The 21,501-nt window shown below is 56.2% G+C and overlaps 1 protein-coding gene across 3 annotated transcripts in view; it reads right to left on the bottom strand.

The window, feature by feature from the left end:
* Positions 1–1,190: 1,190 nt before the first annotated feature.
* Positions 1,191–21,501, bottom strand: part of LOC134352676 (solute carrier family 12 member 6-like) — a 43,408-nt gene continuing 23,097 nt past the window's right edge. The window contains exons 14-26 of one of the 3 annotated variants that reach the window (XM_063060053.1): positions 20,748–20,866; positions 20,303–20,401; positions 19,080–19,199; positions 18,477–18,581; positions 17,830–17,998; positions 14,074–14,269; positions 13,407–13,576; positions 11,645–11,776; positions 4,773–4,880; positions 3,942–3,980; positions 3,348–3,532; positions 3,062–3,195; positions 1,191–1,420 (exon numbers count right to left, since the gene is read on the bottom strand). In XM_063060053.1, the coding sequence (XP_062916123.1) occupies positions 1,329–1,420; positions 3,062–3,195; positions 3,348–3,532; positions 3,942–3,980; positions 4,773–4,880; positions 11,645–11,776; positions 13,407–13,576; positions 14,074–14,269; positions 17,830–17,998; positions 18,477–18,581; positions 19,080–19,199; positions 20,303–20,401; positions 20,748–20,866 (1,668 nt within the window). In that variant the 3' untranslated portion in view covers positions 1,191–1,328. The remainder of the gene's footprint in view (positions 1,421–3,061; positions 3,196–3,347; positions 3,533–3,941; positions 3,981–4,772; positions 4,881–11,644; positions 11,777–13,406; positions 13,577–14,073; positions 14,270–17,829; positions 17,999–18,476; positions 18,582–19,079; positions 19,200–20,302; positions 20,402–20,747; positions 20,867–21,501) is intronic. The other 2 variants (XM_063060052.1, XM_063060054.1) reach the window with 2 other exon arrangements.

The following is a 21,501-nucleotide window of genomic DNA, read 5'->3' on the forward strand; positions in this document are numbered from 1 at the left end:
ATGAGATGCCCACACTTGGGTGGCCATTTGACGCTACATCATGATTGTTTGAGCGAACAGTTTTTAGTGTCAGCTGTGATGGACAACCATCACATCTGACACTATTTAAAACTGTTCACTCAGACAAGCATGATGTAGTGTCAAAATGGCCACCCGAGTGCGGGCATCTGATGATGACTAGAAACTGTTTAGCAGATCTATAGTGTCCCAAATAAATGAAGGGAATCCCGACAATGTTCTCGATTACTTTTTTGTTCTGTAAGAGTTGTCCCAATTGGCCAGAATCCACTGGATAGAGTACAGGAGTTATGTTGAAGTTGTTGAAGATATTGGTGAAGCCAGATTTGGAGTACTGTGTGTGGGTTTCTGGTCACCTACCTACAGGAAAGATGTCAATAAGGTTGAAAGAGTACAGAGAAAATTTAGAAGGATGTTGCCAGGACTGTAGAGCGTAGGAGAATGAGGGGAGATTTGCTAGAGGTATACAAAATTATGAGGGGTATAGGTTGGGAAAATGCAAGCAGGATTTCTCCACTGAGGTTGGGTGAAAATAGAACTGAGGTCATGGGTTAAGGGGTGAAGGGTGAAATGTTTAAGAGTAACCTCTCCACTCCTTGTGTGGTGAAACGAGCTGCCAGCAGAGGTGGTGGATGTGGGTTCATGGGAAGCGTGGACAGGTACATGGATGGGAGTGTTATGGAGGGCTATGGATCGATGAGACTAGGCAGAATAATGTTTCATTGAAGACCTGTTTTTGTGTTGCATTTCTCTATGACCCAGACCAGTGAAGAAAGAGCAGTCACAACAGTCAGCCAGTGTTCATCAAGTTTTTATTGGACTCCAAGAGAACCTCTGACCCCTGAACCCCACCCAGTTTTGACTCCTGACCCCTGACTCCCAAACTCCAAACCCTGAAAACCCAGGGCTGAACGAGGAGATGGAGGAGGGTGGAGTGAGGAGATGGAGCTAAGAGGCCAGTCCTGACCCAAACTCCCCTCCCCAAACTTCCTCTCTGACCCCACACCCCTCACTTCCCCTCCAATATCCCCTCCCCCCACTACCTCCACTTTACCTACCCTCCCTCACTCTCCCCTTCCCCCGCACTCAGCTCCCTCTCCTCCCTCCTCCCACATTCTCCTTCCCTCTCCCCAACTCTCCGTTCATCACCTCTCCTTTTCCCATCTCTCCCCGCCCAATCTTCCCCCTCCCTCACTCTTCCCCATCTCCCTACCCAGTAAGTGTCTCCCCCGCCACCACCACCACAGCCCCTTCCATGGCCCGGTCCAGCCGGTGCTGGGATCTTGCTGTGTGCCGAGGGTGGGGTGGGGCTAGGAGTAGATGGTGATAACCTCGCAGCCCCCTCCTCGGACCAGCAGCACGCGCTCCAGTCCCTCGGTCAGCACCTCCAGGAACTCCATGTCTGGTGGGAAGGTCAAGGAAAGGGAGGGGAAGTCTGCCCTGGGCGCCCATCCCATCTGAAGCACAGAACACGCACCTGTATGCGCGTGCGCGCGCACACTCACACGCGCGACCCCGTCCCCCCACCCAGGGCCTTTCCAAACTTCTACCGATACAGAGTGCAGAGCTCTAGGACTGGTTGCATCATTGCTGTCTGCTTTGGAGCCTCTGATGTACAAGATCACACGAGGTCACAGGGGGTTGTACACTCTGCCCGTTCCATCGCCGGTCCGACCCTCCCCGCCATCGAGGCGCTACCTCAAGAGCACAGCATCCATCCCTAGGGACCCTCACCATCCAGCAGACGCCCTCTATTTGTGACCACCATCAGGAAGGCACACACTCAACAATTCAGGAACAGCTTCTTCCCCTCTGAATGGTCCTCGAACAGTACCTTTTACACCATTTAATTATTTTGCAATTTATAGTGTAACACCCTGGGAAAGGTTTCACTGCTAACGTAATGGTCTTTCTGTGTTTAGAGATGACGGGTGCTTTGGAATGTGAGGTGTCCAATGGCGGGAGCCAGTTTCTGTGTTGCGTGCCCAACCCCGGTGTGAGCTGGGTCCTTTGTTTGGTGGGAGATAGGGGTGGGCATGGAGACTTTGTCTCCATCAGCAGGGGAGAGACTCCAGGATCCACGGGCACAGACTCAGGATGGAGGGACGACCCTTTCAGGACTGAGTTGAGGGATTTCTTCAGAGGATAGTTAAGCTGTGGCCAGAGAAAGCTATGGAGGCCGAGTCATTCGGTGTGTTTAGGGCAGAGATTGATGGGTTCTTGATCGGGAAGTGGGGGAAAAGGTAGGAGAATGGGGTTTGAAAAAGAAAATCTGCAGTGATTGAACAGGGAAGCAGAGGGAGGGAAACGTCCTAACTCTGACCCTCTATCTTATGGCAGACACAGACACACAGTCCCTAATCAGCCTACACTTCTCCAAATGCTTGTAAATCCTGTCTCTAAGAATCCTCTGCAACAGTCTACATTTCACTGATGTAAGACTCACTGTAATTGCCAGCATTATCCCCATGACCTTTCTTCAACAAAGGAGTAACATTTGCCACCCTCCAATCTTCCAGTACTCCTCCCGAGGCCTGTGAGGATGCAAAGATCATCGCCAAAGGCGACGGTCGGATAAAAGGAGAAGAGAGTACAGCACAGGAACAGGCCATTCAGCCCACAATGTTGTGCTGAACCACCTGAAAAACAAATCAAAAACACCCAAACACTAATCCCTCCTACCTACACCATGTCCATGTCCCTCCACCTTCCTCACATCCACGTGCCTATCCAAAATGTCTCTTAAAAGCCTCTAATGTACTTGTCTCCACCACCATACCAGGCAGCACATTCCAGGCATCCACCACTCTCTGAGTAAAAAAACTTAACCCTCACATTCCCAATTGAACCTACCCCCTCTCACCTTCAATGTATGCCCTCTGGTATTAGACGTTTTACTCAGCCCACTCTATCTCTGCCTCTCATCATCTCATAAACCTCTATTAGATCTCCCCTCAGTCTGCAGCACTCCACAGAAAACAACCAACCCCCACCCCCCTCCTCACTTGCAGACCCACTACCCCAGCAGCCACAGGGAGGATACAGTTCTCATCACCGTCGCTGTTCCTTGGGGGGCCTGGCATGTTGAGCAGAACCAGCCGTGCGTCGTGGGATTTGTTGACGATGACCTCGTTCAACCGGACCGCCGTGTGCATCCGCCGGACATTGGAGTGGTCACTGCGGACAATGGCATCCTTTACACGTCAAGACGCTACAGTCCACCCTGGCTCTCCCCTTTCCTACCACTCCCCACCTCCCCCTCCTTCCTCCCCTCCCTCTTTCTCTCCACCCCACCCCCCCAGCTCTCCCTGCCCTCCCACCGGACTCACGGGCGGATGTCCATCAGGTCCCGGAAGCCATCGGGGGTCTGGCATCGGCTCCACTGCGGTTCCTGGTACCGGTCCCGGGTCCAGGTCATCTGGATCCGGTCGGGAATTCCGTCAGCCTCGTCCTCCTCGTCGGAGCCCAGGCTGGCCAGCCGCAGCGTCGAGTTCCGATCCTTTACCAGCTGCGCCTGGGGGGGGGAGGCAGGGGTTAGACAGCAGTGAACCTGGACCAGGAGGAGGGATTGTGGGGATAGAGCGAGGGATGAGGAGGGGAGGAGAGGCCGTGGGGGAGGGAGGGAGGGAGGGACTCAGTGTTGTGGGATAAGAGGTCTGTATTGTTAGAGTGAGTGTGTGCATACACTCTCTCTCTCTCTCTCTCTCACACACACACACACAACACAAATTAAAAAATATGAACCAACAGGATGAAGCAAGCAGGAGCAGAAAGCAAAGTTCTAACACTACCAGCAGCTGGACAGAGAACTAAAACGAGGTACAACAAGCTGGCGTACAACTCCCACCCCACAACACACAACCCCCGACCAACTACTGGTCAACACAGCGAAAAGCGGAGAGCGAGGTAAAACGTGTACTGACTTGTGGGACAGGCAGACTGCTGAAGGAGCTGGTGATTCCCTGAGGAGAGAGACTTGTTTAACGATCGCTCAGTCCGGGCACAAAACTTACCTAAACACCCGCACCCACCCACACCAACCCCCCACCCCGGAACTCCTGGATCAGATCCCAGCCTGTAACCCACTCCCGGAGATCTGTTATTCTATATATAAACCCCCCAAACACCCGGCTCAGATCCCAGCCTGTAACCCACTCCCGGAGATCTGTTATTCTATATATAAACCCCCCCAAACACCCGGATCAGATCCCAAACTGTAACCCACTCCCGGGGATCTGTTATTCTATCTCTAACCTGTGAACCCCTGAATTAGATCCAAGCCTATAATCTGCTCCCGGGGATCTGTTATTCCCTATATAAACCCCTCTGAACCCCTGGATCAGATCCCAGTCTGTAACCAACTCTCGGGGATCTGTTATTCCCTATATAAACTCCCCTGAACCCCCGGATCAGATCCCAGTCTGTAACCCACTCCCAGGGATCTGTTATTCCCTATATAAACCCCCCTGAACCCCTGGATCAGATCCCAGTCTGTAACCAACTCCCGGGGATCTGTTATTCCCTATATAAACCCTGCTGAACTCCTGGATCAGATCCCCGTCTGTAACCAACTCCCAGGGATCTGTTATTCTATATAAAAATCCCCGAACCTCTGGATCAGATCCCAACCTGTAACCCGCTCCCGGGTATATTACTTTGGGTACCCAGCCCACCCGAGCCCCCTACGTACACAAGCTGGTGTGGGACATAAGATGTGAAGGTAGGTGTGGCAGGCCTGATCTGTGGGACGTTACCTCTCGGTCTCTTTCAGTTTTCGACAGCCTCATCTGGCGCAACATCTGGGATCGCTGCTCCATCATCAGCGTCCTCTCGTAGGTGTAGGCTGAAATATCGCTATCGTGCTGGGTTGGGAGGACAGAGGAGTCAGAACGCAGGACGGTGCAGGGCAGGAACTGGCCCTTTGGCCCACAATGTAGGTACTGACCACAGTGTCAAACTAAATTAACCCCTTATGCCTCCACTCCCTGCACAGCCACACGCCTCTCTAAGAGCCTTTTGTGATCGCTCTATCATACCTGCCTCCACTACCCACCCCTGGCAGTGCAACCCAAGCACTCACCCACCATCTTGGACTAAAAAATCTTGCCCCACACATCTCCTTAGAACTTATCTCCTCACCTTATCTGCACGCCCTCTGGGATTAGACGTTTCCACCCTGGAGAAAAAATACCTCTCACCTCTGCCTCTCATAATCTTATAAACCTCTATCAGGTCTTCTTTCCGCCCGCACCGCTCCAAAGAAAACAACTCAAGTTTGTCCAACCTTTCCTTATTGCTTCTGCCCTCTAATCCAGGCATCATCCTGGTGAACCTCTCCTGCAGCCTCTCCAGAGCTCCCATGACTTTCCTATGATGGGGCTTCTGGGGCTGAATGCAATATCCAGATACAGATTTATAAAGCTGCAACGTAACTTCCCAATGACCCAACTACTAAAGGCAAGCAAGTTACATGCTTCGATAACACTCTGTCAACCTGAAAGGCCACTTTCAGGGAAATGTGGACTTGGACACCAAGACCCCTCTGTATATCAACACTCTTAAGGATTCTGTGTTTTGTCCCTTTACGTTTGATCTCCCCAAGATGCAACACCTCATATTTGGCTGGATTAAGCAGCATCCGCCATTTCTCTGCCCATTTCTGTCCCGATATATTCTTTAGCAGTTCACACCCACTGTCCACAACACCACCAATCGTTGTGTCACGTGCAAACTTAGTAACCCCCCCAACTACTGTACATTTTCATCCAGGTCATTCATATTTCATATAAATGCCACCAGTGACCTACGGCGATGTTTTGCAAACAGCTTACAAAACTACTAGATACTCTAGTAGACATACTTCTGAACTGTGATTGCTGCAGTCTGCAATTTCCTTTTTAAGCAAGTTCTTTTGAACCAACTAAATGATCTGGCGCTTTTGCGATCTCCTGGGGGTTTCGGCCAACTAGGCTCTGGAGTGTGCAGGTACGGCTGGGGTGGCCAACGCTGGGGGTGGATGCAGTGTCAAGGCCTGATAGCGGAAGGCAAACCCGTCAGCTCTTTTACTCTGCGCCGATGAGAGCGGCGAGCAAGATTAAAATTGTCGGGAACAAGAGCAGAAAATGAACAGATGTTCAGCGCTGTCTGCCTGCATTTGACCATTCTCCTCTTCTCGCTGCTACCATCGTGCGGGAGGTGCAGGAGTCTTGGGCCCCATACCACTGGGTTTGGAAGCAGTTGTTGCCCTGCCACCTGGAGCTTCATTCGACTCAGTGCTGAACGGGTTCTGCAGCTGTGGCCTGCAGCCATTGGGCTCAGCTCAGCCCTGAACTGGCTCTGTGACTGTGGCCTGCAGCCATTGGGCTCAGCTCAGCCCTGAACTGGTTCCGTAGCTGTGGCCTGCAGCCATTGGGCTCAGCTCAGCCCTGAACTGCTTCCGTAGCTGTGGCCTGCAGCCATTGGGCTCAGCTCAGCCCTGAACTGGCTCTGTGACTGTGGCCTGCAGCCATTGGGCTCAGCTCAGCCCTGAACTGGTTCCGTAGCTGTGGCCTGCAGCCATTGGGCTCAGCTCAGCCCTGAACTGGTTCCGTAGCTGTGGCCTGCAGCCATTGGGCTCAGCTCAGCCCTGAACTGGCTCTGTGACTGTGGCCTGCAGCCATTGGGCTCAGCTCAGCCCTGAACTGGTTCCATAGCTGTGGCCTGCAGCCATTGGGCTCAGCTCAGCCCTGAACTGCTTCCGTAGCTGTGGCCTGCAGCCATTGGGCTCAGCTCAGCCCTGAACTGCTTCCGTAGCTGTGGCCTGCAGCCATTGGGCTCAGCTCAGCCCTGAACTGGTTCCATAGCTGTGGCCTGCAGCCATTGGGCTCAGCTCAGCCCTGAACTGCTTCCGTAGCTGTGGCCTGCAGCCATTGGGCTCAGCTCAGCCCTGAACTGCTTCCGTAGCTGTGGCCTGCAGCCATTGGGCTCAGCTCAGCCCTGAACTGGTTCCATAGCTGTGGCCTGCAGCCATTGGGCTCAGCTCAGCCCTGAACTGCTTCCGTAGCTGTGGCCTGCAGCCATTGGGCTCAGCTCAGCCCTGAACTGCTTCCGTAGCTGTGGCCTGCAGCCATTGGGCTCAGCTCAGCCCTGAACTGGCTCTGTGACTGTGGCCTGCAGCCATTGGGCTCAGCTCAGCCCTGAACTGCTTCCGTAGCTGTGGCCTGCAGCCATTGGGCTCAGCTCAGCCCTGAACTGCTTCCGTAGCTGTGGCCTGCAGCCATTGGGCTCAGCTCAGCCCTGAACTGGTTCCATAGCTGTGGCCTGCAGCCATTGGGCTCAGCTCAGCCCTGAACTGCTTCCGTAGCTGTGGCCTGCAGCCATTGGGCTCAGCTCAGCCCTGAACTGCTTCCGTAGCTGTGGCCTGCAGCCATTGGGCTCAGCTCAGCCCTGAACTGCTTCCGTAGCTGTGGCCTGCAGCCATTGGGCTCAGCTCAGCCCTGAACTGCTTCCGTAGCTGTGGCCTGCAGCCATTGGGCTCAGCTCAGCCCTGAACTGGCTCTGTGACTGTGGCCTGCAGCCATTGGGCTCAGCTCAGCCCTGAACTGGTTCCGTAGCTGTGGCCTGCAGCCATTGGGCTCAGCTCAGCCCTGAACTGGTTCCATAGCTGTGGCCTGCAGCCATTGGGCTCAGCTCAGCCCTGAACTGGCTCTGTGACTGTGGCCTGCAGCCATTGGGCTCAGCTCAGCCCTGAACTGGTTCCATAGCTGTGGCCTGCAGCCATTGGGCTCAGCTCAGCCCTGAACTGCTTCCGTAGCTGTGGCCTGCAGCCATTGGGCTCAGCTCAGCCCTGAACTGCTTCCGTAGCTGTGGCCTGCAGCCATTGGGCTCAGCTCAGCCCTGAACTGGTTCCATAGCTGTGGCCTGCAGCCATTGGGCTCAGCTCAGCCCTGAACTGGCTCTGTGACTGTGGCCTGCAGCCATTGGGCTCAGCTCAGCCCTGAACTGCTTCCGTAGCTGTGGCCTGCAGCCATTGGGCTCAGCTCAGCCCTGAACTGCTTCCGTAGCTGTGGCCTGCAGCCATTGGGCTCAGCTCAGCCCTGAACTGCTTCCGTAGCTGTGGCCTGCAGCCATTGGGCTCAGCTCAGCCCTGAACTGGCTCTGTGACTGTGGCCTGCAGCCATTGGGCTCAGCTCAGCCCTGAACTGCTTCCGTAGCTGTGGCCTGCAGCCATTGGGCTCAGCTCAGCCCTGAACTGCTTCCGTAGCTGTGGCCTGCAGCCATTGGGCTCAGCTCAGCCCTGAACTGGTTCCATAGCTGTGGCCTGCAGCCATTGGGCTCAGCTCAGCCCTGAACTGGCTCTGTGACTGTGGCCTGCAGCCATTGGGCTCAGCTCAGCCCTGAACTGCTTCCGTAGCTGTGGCCTGCAGCCATTGGGCTCAGCTCAGCCCTGAACTGCTTCCGTAGCTGTGGCCTGCAGCCATTGGGCTCAGCTCAGCCCTGAACTGCTTCCGTAGCTGTGGCCTGCAGCCATTGGGCTCAGCTCAGCCCTGAACTGGCTCTGTGACTGTGGCCTGCAGCCATTGGGCTCAGCTCAGCCCTGAACTGGTTCCGTAGCTGTGGCCTGCAGCCATTGGGCTCAGCTCAGCCCTGAACTGGTTCCATAGCTGTGGCCTGCAGCCATTGGGCTCAGCTCAGCCCTGAACTGGCTCTGTGACTGTGGCCTGCAGCCATTGGGCTCAGCTCAGCCCTGAACTGGTTCCATAGCTGTGGCCTGCAGCCATTGGGCTCAGCTCAGCCCTGAACTGCTTCCGTAGCTGTGGCCTGCAGCCATTGGGCTCAGCTCAGCCCTGAACTGCTTCCGTAGCTGTGGCCTGCAGCCATTGGGCTCAGCTCAGCCCTGAACTGGTTCCATAGCTGTGGCCTGCAGCCATTGGGCTCAGCTCAGCCCTGAACTGGCTCTGTGACTGTGGCCTGCAGCCATTGGGCTCAGCTCAGCCCTGAACTGCTTCCGTAGCTGTGGCCTGCAGCCATTGGGCTCAGCTCAGCCCTGAACTGCTTCCGTAGCTGTGGCCTGCAGCCATTGGGCTCAGCTCAGCCCTGAACTGCTTCCGTAGCTGTGGCCTGCAGCCATTGGGCTCAGCTCAGCCCTGAACTGCTTCCGTAGCTGTGGCCTGCAGCCATTGGGCTCAGCTCAGCCCTGAACTGCTTCCGTAGCTGTGGCCTGCAGCCATTGGGCTCAGCTCAGCCCTGAACTGCTTCCGTAGCTGTGGCCTGCAGCCATTGGGCTCAGCTCAGCCCTGAACTGGCTCTGTGACTGTGGCCTGCAGCCATTGGGCTCAGCTCAGCCCTGAACTGGTTCCGTAGCTGTGGCCTACAGCCATTGGGCTCAGCTCAGCCCTGAACTGGCTCTGTGACTGTGGCCTGCAGCCATTGGGCTCAGCTCAGCCCTGAACTGGTTCCGTAGCTGTGGCCTACAGCCATTGGGCTCAGCTCAGCCCTTAACTGGTTCCATAGCTGTGGCCTGCAGCCATTGGGCTCAGCTCAGCCCTGAACTGCTTCCGTAGCTGTGGCCTGCAGCCATTGGGCTCAGCTCAGCCCTGAACTGGTTCCGTAGCTGTGGCCTGCAGCCATTGGGCTCAGCTCAGCCCTGAACTGGCTCTGTGACTGTGGCCTGCAGCCATTGGGCTCAGCTCAGCCCTGAACTGGTTCCATAGCTGTGGCCTGCAGCCATTGGGCTCAGCTCAGCCCTGAACTGCTTCCGTAGCTGTGGCCTGCAGCCATTGGGCTCAGCTCAGCCCTGAACTGCTTCCGTAGCTGTGGCCTGCAGCCATTGGGCTCAGCTCAGCCCTGAACTGGCTCTGTGACTGTGGCCTGCAGCCATTGGGCTCAGCTCAGCCCTGAACTGCTTCCGTAGCTGTGGCCTGCAGCCATTGGGCTCAGCTCAGCCCTGAACTGCTTCCGTAGCTGTGGCCTGCAGCCATTGGGCTCAGCTCAGCCCTGAACTGCTTCCATAGCTGTGGCCTGCAGCCATTGGGCTCAGCTCAGCCCTGAACTGGTTCCATAGCTGTGGCCTGCAGCCATTGGGCTCAGCTCAGCCCTGAACTGCTTCCGTAGCTGTGGCCTGCAGCCATTGGGCTCCTGGATGGGCTTCACTCGCCTCAGTGCTGAACTGTCTTTGTGGCTGTCGCCTCACTTTTGGGGATTCAGCGGTTAATATTCTGTGTGTTATTTGTGTACTTTTTTCATTGTTTGCACAATGATTCATTCTTTTTTACCAAGTATCGGGAGTCTGACAGTCTTTGTTATGTGGTTTTATTTTTAAAAGGTTCTATCGGGTTTCTTTGTTTTGTGGCTGCCTGCAAGAAGACAAATCTCAAGGTTGTATATGGTATACTTTGATAATAAATGTACTTTATCCACAGTATCTCTGTGTCTGACCAACATGTTATTGCATTTGTTACACTGATAGCTAGGAGGGCCATTTTGTTGAAGTGGAAGGACACATCAGCTCCCACTTTGTCACAATGGTTGTCCCAAGTGATGCGATGTCTTAGTTTGGAGAAAATTAGAAGCTGAACCTTTGAACCTTTATTTGATCTTGAGAAAAGATGGGGCTCGTTACTATCATTTGAGTTGATTGATAGATTTCCTCCACGATCTAATTGTAAATTTTTGGTACATTTTTTTTCTTGCTGCCGGTTTGATGTTTATCTTTAGAAGCTTTTAGTATGACGCATGGCTCCAGGGTTAAACACCTAATGGGGATTTTTTTCTCACTTTTTCTTGCTTAGTAGGGTTTTATTTTTCTTTTTTTTTGTCACCAAAATTTTTTGTATCTTTAAAATAGTGTTTTTTTTCTTGAGACGTTGTAAGTGTTGCTTACTTCGATGTACTCATGTTAATTTTGGATAATAATAATAAAAAGATTTCAAAAGAAATGTACTTTGAACTTTGAACTTGAACTTTTATCTCAAAGAGCTGAGGACCCAGCACAGGTCCCTGTGGAACACCAGTGGTCACACACCTCCAGCCAGAATAAGTCCCATCGACTACTATCCTCTGTCTTCAATGGACAAGCCAACTCGGAACCCAGACAGCCAACTGACCATGAATCTCGTGCATCTTAATCTTCTGGATGAGCCTCCCATGAGGGACCATGTTGTCCATGTAGACAACATCCAAAGCTCTACCTTCATCATCTCCTCGAAGAACTCAACCACAACCTGTCCAACACAAAGCCCTGGTTTCCCAACTGCTCATCAAACCGATCCCTAAGAAGCCTCTCTGGTAACCTCCCCACCACTGACAGAGATCCACCAGTCTGTGGTTTCCAGAATTATCCCTGTTTCCCTTCTGGAATAAAGGAACAACATTAGCGACTCTTTATTCCTCTTGAGCCTCACCTCTACAGGCTAAGGAGAGCCTGAAGATCTCTGTCAAGGCCCCCACAATCTCTATCCTCTCTCAGTATCCTTGTGGTAGATCCCATCTGGTCCTGAAGACTTACCCACCTTAATGTCCTTCCAATGATCCCAGCTACACCTCCCCTCTGATCTCCGCACTCCCTAGAATGTCAGCAGGACCCTCCCTGATCGCACTGTCCTCGGAAACATCTCGGCCACTCCCTCTCCCACAAGCAGGCACTCACCATCTCCACCACCTCGACCTGGGCCTCGATGCGCAGGTGGTACAGGAAGGTGGCCAAGTCTGCCTTCATCTGGATGCTGTTGTCCTCCATTTGGGCCACCGTGAAGATGCGGATACTGCACTTCCGCCATACCTGGTGGTGGGGAGGGGGGAGACAGAGAGTCAGAGACCAACATGGGGGTGGGGGGAACGGGGTGAGAGATCAGTCTGGGGGTGCGGAGACCAGGATTTGGAGAGACAGGAAGCATGGAGAGTGAAAGACCAGAGGGCTGAGAGATGGGCAGTGGAGTGCCGAGGTTGGGGAGGAGATGACGAGTGATAGACCAGTGGGTGGAGGTGGTGGGGACAGAAGGAGAGAGCATGGGGGGGGAGATGGGGATAGATGACATGTGACAAACTGTGGGTGGGGGAATGGAGAGTGATGGAACCTGGGTTGGGAAGAGGAGAGGACAAGAGACCGCTGGGGGTGTGGGGAGATGGGTGGAGAGGGGAGAAGGACAGGGGAGTGGGGAGAGACCATCATGGGTAAAGCTCTCCCCATCCAGAAGCACATCTACATGGATCATGGTCGCCAGAAAGTAGCATCCATCATCAGGGACCCCCAGCACCCAGACCATGCTCTCTTCTCACAGCTGCCATCGGGAAGAAGGTACAGGAGCCTCAGGACCCACACCACCAGGTTCAGGAACAGTTATTACCCCTCACCCATCAGGCTCTTGAACCAGAGGGGATAACTTCACTCGGCCCACCACTGAGTTGTTCCCACAACCTATGGACTCACTTTCAAAGACTCTTCATCTCATGTTCCTGATACTTTTTTATTTATTAATAGTTCTGTCTATTTGTATTTGCAGTTTGTCGTCCTTTGCACACTGGTTGAACTCCTAATTCGACGTGGTCTTTCACTGATTCTATTATGGTTATTATTTTATTATGGATTTATTGAGGATGCCATGGGAGAAAATTAAAGGCAGGATGAGAAGATGGCGGTGCGACGCAGCTCTCCGGTGAAATGATATCGTATCTGTTAAATAGGAGCCGTGGACAATTCTGATTTGATGGAGACAGACGTGAGAAGCAGAGGAACATCGGGAGAAATTTCTGAAATGCCCGGTTCGCTGCCGCTGCTACTGTGCGATCAAGAATCTCCAGAGTGAAGGCCCTAAAATCCCCAGCTTTGCCTGCTGCTGGCGACCGAGGCTGGGGTCGAAGCGTTCGGTAGAGATGGTGCTCGGTACTCGGTGTCGGAGAGCTGATCAGAGCTCGAAGTTTTCGGACAACTCAGAGTCGGACTGTGGTCGGGCATGGCAGGGAGAGTTTTCTTCCTTCTCCCGTCTGCGTGAGATGTGGGACTTTCGAGAGACTTTGAACTTTTTTACTGTGCCCATGGTCTGTTCTTCATCAAGTTATGGTATTGTTGCACTGTTGTAACTATCTGTTATAATTATGTGGTTTTTGTCAGTTTTTCAATCTTGGTCTGTCCTGTGTTTCTGTGATATCACACCGGAGGAATATTGTATCATTTCTTAATGCATGCATTACTAAATGACAATAAAAGATGACTGCGAGTCCTCATAATCTAATCTAATCTCAGGGTTGTATATGAGTACTTTGATAATAAATTTACTTTGAACTTTGAGTGACGGACAGGGATGTTGGGTGGAGCCCAAAGGTTGTGGTGAGGTTGGGAGAGACAGACTGAGGAGGAACCCACCCCACCCCCGCCACAGGTGACACATCCTAAGCACCCCGAACCCCCTCACCTTGTGCTGGCGTAGCAGGAAGGGCAGTAACATGAGCAGCCCCCCATCGTGCACAATCCACCAGACGTCGACAGTGCCCTCGGTGAAAGGCTCCCCGTTGCCAGGGAAGAAGCTGATGTTCTTGGGCACCAGCAGGGCCAGCTGTGCGGCTGTGGTCACTCGCACCGTACCTGGGAGCAGAGACGCCGTCAGAGGGCCGGTTCGAGCACAGGCGGAGGCTGGGGGCAGCGAGGGAAGAAGGGCGAGTGGGTGAGGGAAGAGAGGGATAAGCGGGGCAAGTGATGGATGAGGGAGATGGAGAGGTAAAGGGAGAGGAGGGAGACAGGGAGGTGAAGGGAGAGGAGGGAGAGGAGGGAGTCAGGGAGGTGAAGGGAGAGGAGGGAGAGAGGGGGGTGAAGGGAGAGGAGGGAGACAGGGAGGTGAAGGGAGAGGAGGGAGGGAGGCATGAGCAGGTAGGGAGGGGATGAGGAAGGAGCAAGGGTTGGGACAAAGGATGAGGAGGAGGGTGTGGAGGAAGAGAGGGAGGGAGAGGAGAGAGGGTGAGGAAGGAGGAAGGGAGGGTGAGGATTAAGAAGGAGTTTGGAGATTGGGATGAGGCAGCTAAGGAAGATAGGGAGGCAGGGAAAAGGGAGATGGGGTGTGGAGGGAGGGGGGGAGTGACACTCACCGATGAAGGTTTTCCAGGCGCGGGGGTCTTCACTTTGCCTCCAACAGTTGGGCCAGCCCAGCACCACAGTGTTGTGCTTCATCCCACCCAGCCCACAGGACTGGATCAGGTGGGAGATGCCCTCGCGCACCTTGGCTGCCACAACCACCTGACAGAAACCCTTCACCCGCTCCCTGCTCATCAGGGACTTGATGGTCTGTGAGTGGGGAGAGGAGAGAAAGAGAGGGGGGAGAGGGGGGAGGGGGGAGAGGGGGAGAGGGGGAGAGAGGGGGAGAGGGGGAGAGAGGGGGAGAGAGAGGGGAGAGAGGGGGAGAGAGAGGGGAGAGAGGGGGAGAGGGGGGGAGGGGGGAGAGAGGGGGGAGAGAGAGGGGGAGAGAGAGGGGGAGAGAGGAGGGAGAGAGAGGGGGAGAGAGGGGGAGAGAGGGGGAGAGAGGGGAGAGGGGGAAGAGAGAGGGGGAGAGAGGGGGGAGAGGGGGAGAGAGGGGGAGAGGGGGGAGAGAGGGGGAGAGAGGGGGGAGAGAGGGGGGAGAGAGGGGGGAGAGAGGGGGAGAGAGGGGGAGAGAGGAGGGAGAGAGAGAGGGGGGAGAGAGGAGGGAGAGAGAGGGGGAGAGAGGGGGGAGAGGGGGGAGAGAGGGGGGAAGAGAGAGGGGGGAGAGAGAGGGGGAGAGGGGGGAGAGAGGGGGGAGAGGGGGGGAGAGAGGGGGAGAGAGGGTGGGAGAGAGGGGGGGGTAGAGGGGAGAGAGAGGGGGAGAGAGAGGGGGGAGAGAGAGGGGGGAGAGAGGGGGGAGAGAGAGGGGGAGAGAGGGGGAGAGAGGGGGGAGAGACGGGGGAAGAGAGAGGGGGGAGAGAGAGGGGGAGAGAGAGGGGGGAGAGAGGGGAGAGAGGGGGGAGAGAGGGGGGAGAGAGGGGGGAGAGGGGGGAGGGAGGGGGGGGAGAGAGGGGGGAGAGAGGGGGAGAGAGGGGGGAGAGGGGGGGAGAGAGGGGGAGAGAGGGGGAGAGAGGGGGGAGAGAGGAGGGAGAGAGAGGGGGAGAGAGGAGGGAGAGAGAGGGGGAGAGAGGGGGAGAGAGAGGGGGAGAGAGAGGGGGAGAGAGGAGGGAGAGAGAGGGGGAGAGAGGGGGAGAGAGGGAGAGAGAGGGGGAGAGAGGGGGAGAGAGGGGGAAGAGAGAGGGGGGAAGAGAGAGGGGGAGAGAGGGGGAAGAGAGAGGGGGGAAGAGAGAGGGGGAAGAGAGAGGGAGAGAGGGGGAGAGGGGGGAGAGAGGGGGAGAGAGGGGGAGAGAGGGGGAGAGAGGGGGAGAGAGGGGGAGAGAGGGGGAGAGAGGGGGAGAGAGGGGGAGAGAGGGGGAGAGAGGGGGAGAGAGGAGGGAGAGAGAGGGGGAGAGAGGAGGGAGAGAGAGGGGGAGGGGGGAGGGGGGAGAGAGAGGGGGAGAGAGAGAGGGGGAGAGAGAGGGGAGAGAGGGGGAGAGAGGGGGAGAGAGGGGGAGAGAGAGGGGGGGAGAGGGGGAGAGAGGGAGAGAGAGGGGAGAGAGAGGGGGAGAGAGAGGGGGAGAGAGAGGGGGAGAGAGAGGGGGAGAGAGGGGGAGAGAGGGGGAGAGAGGGGGAGAGAGAGGGGGAAGAGAGAGGGGGAGAGAGGGAGAGAGGGGGAGAGAGGGGGAGAGAGGGGGAGAGAGGGGAGAGAGGGGGAGAGAGGGGGAGAGAGGGGGAGAGAGGGGGAGAGAGGGGGGGAGAGAGGGGGGAGAGGGGGGAGAGAGGGGGGAGAGAGGGGGGAGAGAGGGGGAGAGAGGGGAGAGAGGGAGAGAGGGGGAGAGAGGGGGAGAGAGGGGGAGAGAGGGGGGAGAGAGGGGGAGAGAGGGGGAGAGAGGGGAGAGAGGAGGGAGAGAGAGGGGGAGAGAGGAGGGAGAGAGAGGGGGGAGAGGGGGGGAGAGGGGGAGAGAGAGGGGGAGAGAGAGGGGGAGAGAGAGGGGGAGGGGGAGAGAGGGGGGGAGGGGGGGAGAGGGGAGAGAGGGGGAGAGAGGGGGGGAGGGGGGGAGGGGAGAGGGGGGAGAGAGGGGGAGAGAGAGGGGGAGAGAGAGGGGAGAGAGAGGGGGAGAGAGAGGGGGAGAGAGAGGGGGAGAGAGAGGGGGAGAGGGGAGAGAGAGGGGGGAGAGGGGAGAGAGAGGGGGGAGGGGGGGAGAGAGAGGGGGGAGGGGGGAGAGAGAGGGGGGAGAGGGGGAGAGAGAGAGGGGAGAGGGAGAGGCGAGAGGGGAGGGAGGGGGAGAGAGGGGGAGCGGGGGGGCGAGAGAGGGGGTGGGGAGAGAGAGATACACACACCATCAGGGTGACGTTCAGCAAGACACTGTGCAGTGGTTCACGTCCAAATTCAAAGCAGCAGTCTGCACGAGGGGGTCGGCTGTGGAGGGGCAGCAGCTTTACATCGCTAGGCGTTAACATAGCGGATGACCTGTCCTAGGCCCAGCACGTCGAAGCAATCATAAGGAAAGCGTGCCAGCGTCTTTACTTTCTTCGAAGGTTAAGGAGGTTTGGCTAGTCACTGAACACACCTCTACACATGAACTGTTGGAAACACCCCATCTGGTTAGACCACGGTCTAGCAAATCGAACATACAGGAATGCAAGAAGCTGCCGAGGGTAGTGGGCTCCGCTCAATACATTCCAGGCACAGCCGCAACTCCTCCTAGGGGACCCCAACCTTGTCGTAGGGTTTGGAGGCTTGCGTGCCTCAGTGACCTGGAGAGCGATGCTGGCTGGAGTCAGGGCTTTGTGGTCTTGGTATGGTCGGCCGTGCTAAACAGGTCAAAGGGTAGAGGCCGGACTAAGAGTGGTCCACCAGTCCTCCAGCGTTGGGTTAACAACCCTGACTGGCAAAACAAAACTGTTACGGAAACAGCAATGAGGAATCCTTCTACATCTGAGTCAAGTAGTATTCCTGAGTCTCCACCCGGGACTTGCAGGGCAGAGGGTGGGGAGTCTGCAGAATTCATTGCCACAGATGGCTGTGGAGGCCAAGTCCTTGGGTATAATTAAAACAGAGATTGATAGGTTCTTGATTTGTCAGAGTGTCAAAGGTTACAGGGAGAAGGCAGGAGAATGAGGTTGAGAGGGATAGTAAATCAGCCATGATGGAGCAGAAATTGATGGGCTGAATGGCCTAATTCTGCTCCTATATTTTCACGGTGAACAGCAGGACCCTGGAGAGCATTATAGAACGTGGCCCCCTGAAAGTCAGGTTGCAGGTAGACAGGGTGGTCAGGGCACTGAGTACAGGAGTTGGGAAGTCATGTTGCAGTTGTACAAGACGTTGGTGAGCCTGGATTTGGAATATTGGGAGTTGCCCTGGAACACGGAGGTGTGTAAAGTCACCACGACCAACGTTAAGAGTTCCTTCAGCATTTTGTGCATATTGTTCCGATTTCCAGCATTTGCAGGTTTTCTCTTGTGGGTGCACTGAGTCTCTCTCGCAGGGTTGGGGAATGAAGATCTAGAGGGCACAGGGTAAAGGTGAGGGGTGGGGGGAGAGAGGTTTATTAGGGACTCAGGGCCATCACTTTCACCCACAGGATGTTCTGCATGTGGGATTATGGAACGAGCTACCAGAGGAAGTGGGTGAGACAGGTCCATTAACAACATTTCAGGGATACTTGTACAGCTACGTGGATCGGAGAGGTGTGGCTCAACATGGATGGGTCGGGCTGAAGGGTCTCTTTCTGAGCCGAGCGACATTGGGACACGTCGGCTAGGGAGGAGGGAGGCCCGCTCACCTGCTCTGCGGCAGCCGCCTCCCCGTAGCTCTGCAGGAAGTTGCCGGTCAGCACGGAGCCCACGATGGTGAGACCCTTGCCCGCCTTCAGCTGCGACGCAAAGGTGAGGAGGCCCGGGTACTTGACGTGCAGGTCCTCGTCCAGCTTCAGCAGGACCAGCAGCTGGGGTCTGGGGAGGGGAGGGAGGGGAACAGGAAGGGAGCGGAGGGGGAAGAGGGGAAGGGAGGGGGTGAGGGATACAGAGGGGCAGAGGTGGTGGAAGGAAGGGGGAGGGGGAGATGGGTGGGGAAGAAAGTGGAGGGGAGGCAGAGAGGACAGACGGGAGTAAGGTGGAAGGGAGAAGGTAAGGGAGGGTAGAAAAGGGAAGGGAGAAGAGAGAGGAGAGTGGAAGGAGGGAAAGAGGGAGGAGGGAGAGCATGGAGATGGGGGAGGGGGAGGGAAAAGGAGACGACAGCCCGATGAGATGAGGGGAGGGACAGAGAATGAGAGACAAAGTCACATTAGTAAGGTCAGTGCGGTGGGAATTTCATCCAAACCATCCCCTCCCTCTCTGCCCCATTTCTGCCCTCCCCCTCCTCCCCTCTCTCCCCGTCACTCTTCTCCCCACTCCCACCCTCTCCCCCCTCCCCCCTCCTCCCGCCCCTCACCTCCAATTCTTGGTGTGGGGCGGTCCCTCTTCCAGACGGAGCAGTGCGTACCTGGCCGCACTGAGGGAGAGACCGCGGATCCCGTCTCCCCATTCCTTCTCCGCCCTGCGGACAGTCGATCGTCAGTGACAGTCAGAACATGGGGCCCGCGCTGACCACCCCTCCCCGGCCCCACGCCGATCCGTGACCCTCCGCCAACCCACTGTGACCCACGACCCGCGAGCCAGCACATATCCATGGCCCCAATCACACCCACCCGTCACTCTGTGCCGATCGATGAACCCCACATCAGTGTGACGCCAGGCCCTGGGCTAAGTCAAATCCAAACAAATCAAGTTTAATTATTAATCAAGCATATGTGAATACAACCAGGGAAAAAAAACATGGTGCCTCTGGGACCAAGGTGAAAAATGCACACAGTGCATTCAGAGTAGCTCACAAAAAAACCCATGCAAATAAAACACACACATGTAGAGTCCGAGGCCCTGAGCCACATTGATGGTACAGTTTCCCGGCAGTCGACCCACATGGCTGAACCAACCTTCCCCAACCACGGTCCGCACCTCTCCCTCCCCTCCTACCTCCATCCGCCCCGTCACTCACCCCTGGAACTCAATGTACTTGTAGATCATGCTGGCGATGAGCATCGCCGCTATGGCGTAGTACCAGGAGGAGATGAACATCAGGGCCAGGCACAGGCTCATCCCCAGGAACGAGAGGCTCCTGCAGAGAGAGAGAGGGAAGGTCACCCTGTCAACTCTGACCCCGGGGGTGGGGTTCACCCTGTTAACCCTATCCCCAATAGTGGTCCCCCTGTGCTAGTTCTGACCCGAAGGAGAAACTCCTTCCCCTCTCTCACCAGCAGCAAAAACATCAGAGATGGAAACAACGCACATCAAAGTTGCTGGTGAACTCAGCAGGCCAGGCAGCATCTCTAGGAAGAGGTACAGTCGACGTTTCGGGTCGAGACCCTTCGTCAGGACTAACTGAAGGAAGAGGTAGTAAGAGATTTGAAAGTTGGAGGGGGAGGGGGAGGGGGAGATCCGAAATGGTGGGAGAAGACAGGAGAGGGAGGGATGGAGCCAAGAGCTGGACAGGTGATAGGCAAAAGGGATACGAGAGGATCATGGGACAGGAGGCCCAGGGGGAAAGAAAGGGGGAGGGGGAAAGCCCAGAGGATGGACAAGTAGTGAGAGGGACAGAGGGAGAAAAAGGAGAGAGAGAGAAAGAATGTGTGTATATAAATAAATAACGGATGGGGTACGAGGGGGAGGTGGGGCATTAGCGGAAGTTAGAGAAGTCGATGTTCATGCCATCAGGTTGGAGGCTACCCAGACGGAATATAAGGTGTTGTTCCTCCAACCTGAGTGTGGCTTCATCTTTACAGTAGAGGAGGCCATGGATAGACATGTCAGAATGGGAATGGGACGTGGAATTAAAATGTGTGGCCACTGGGAGATCCTGCTTTCTCTGGCAGACAGAGAGGTGGAAACAGAGATGTGGCACGGTAGCAGGCCATTCTGCCCCACTGAGCCAGTACCAACCGATTGCACCCACGTGACCAATTAACCGACTAACCTGTGCGTCTGAGCTGTGGGATGAAAGCAAAGCACCTGGAGAGAATCCAGGTGGCCACGGGGAGAACGCGCAGGTTCCTGAGAGACAGCGTTGGGGATTGGACCCGTTATAATTGTGTTACATTAACTCTACACTACAGAGTCGCCCCACCGCTCTGCCCTCCTCACCCCGCCAACCCCTCCCCCTCTGGCAACACTCTCCACTCACCTCCCCACCCCCACTGATCTCCCTCCACCCTCCCCTCTCACCAGTGGTAGTATCGGAAGCGAGGCCTCCAGTTGGGGGTGCGGAGGAGGGTCTGCAGGGCACAGGCCAGGTTCACAAACAGGTAGCACATCAGGAAGAACCTGTGGGAGAGATAGCATGGTGAGCACAGGGCGATGCCAGAAATGGGGAGAGAGGGGTCAGCGGAGAGTAATCCCAGAAATACGGGCAGGGGGTCAATGAAAGAGGTAAGGGGGTAGGGGGTCAGATGGAAGAGGGTGGGGTCAGAGGAAGTGGGAAGAGTTGGGCAGGGTCAAGGGTGAAAGGTACAGGCAATGGGGGGGGTGGCAGAGGAAAGAGGAGGGTTCGGGCTGGGAAGGAAGAAACAGGGTCGGAGGTCGGGGAGGATGGTTGATGGGGAACAGGGTGAGGGGTTTGAAGGAGTGGCGAGGGTCAGAGACAGACGAGAGGTTGGGGGGGGTCACTCACATGGAGAGGATGGGGGCCACCATGTCCAGTGAGGCGATGAGGATTCCCAGCTCAGCAATGGCCGCCGTCAGCAACAGGGCCCAAGTGGGCTCTCCGTTCCCCTTCTCCCTGCCGAATATCTGTGGGGAGAGAGAGCGTTAGGAGGGGAGAGGGAGTAGGAGGAGGGGTGAGGGAAGGGAAGGAAAGGGGTGAGGGGAGCGAGGGGTGAGGAGGAGGGGTGAAGGAAGGGAGGGGAGAAGGGGAGAGTGAAGGGTGAGGGGAGGGGTGAGAGGGGAGGGGTGAGGGAAGCGAGGGAGGGGGGAGGGATGGGTGAGAAGCAGGGGAGGAGGGTTGAGGGAAGGGAGGGGAGAAGGGGAGAGTGAAGGGTGAGGGGAGGGGTGAGAGGGGAGGGGTGAGGGAAGTGAGGGAGGGGGAGGGATGGGTGAGAAGCGGGGAGGAGGGTTGAGGGAAGGGAGGGAAAGGGGTGAGGGGAGCGAGGGGTGAGGAGGAGGGGTGAGGGAAGGGAGGGGAGAAGGGGAGAGTGAAGGGTGAGGGGAGGGGTGAAAGGGGAGGGGTGAGGGAAGCGAGGGAGGGGGGAGGGATGGGTGAGAAGCAGGGGTGGAGGGTTGAGGGAAGGGAGGGGAGAAGGGGAGAGTGAAGGGTGAGGGGAGGGGTGAGGGAAGCGAGGGGGGAGGGATGGGTGAGAAGCAGGGGAGGAGGGTTGAGGGAAGGGAGGGAAAGGGGTGAGGGGAGTGAAGGGTGAGGAGGAGTGAAG

This window comes from Mobula hypostoma, chromosome 10, assembly GCF_963921235.1.
Source record: "Mobula hypostoma chromosome 10, sMobHyp1.1, whole genome shotgun sequence".
Lineage (NCBI taxonomy): Eukaryota > Metazoa > Chordata > Chondrichthyes > Myliobatiformes > Myliobatidae > Mobula > Mobula hypostoma.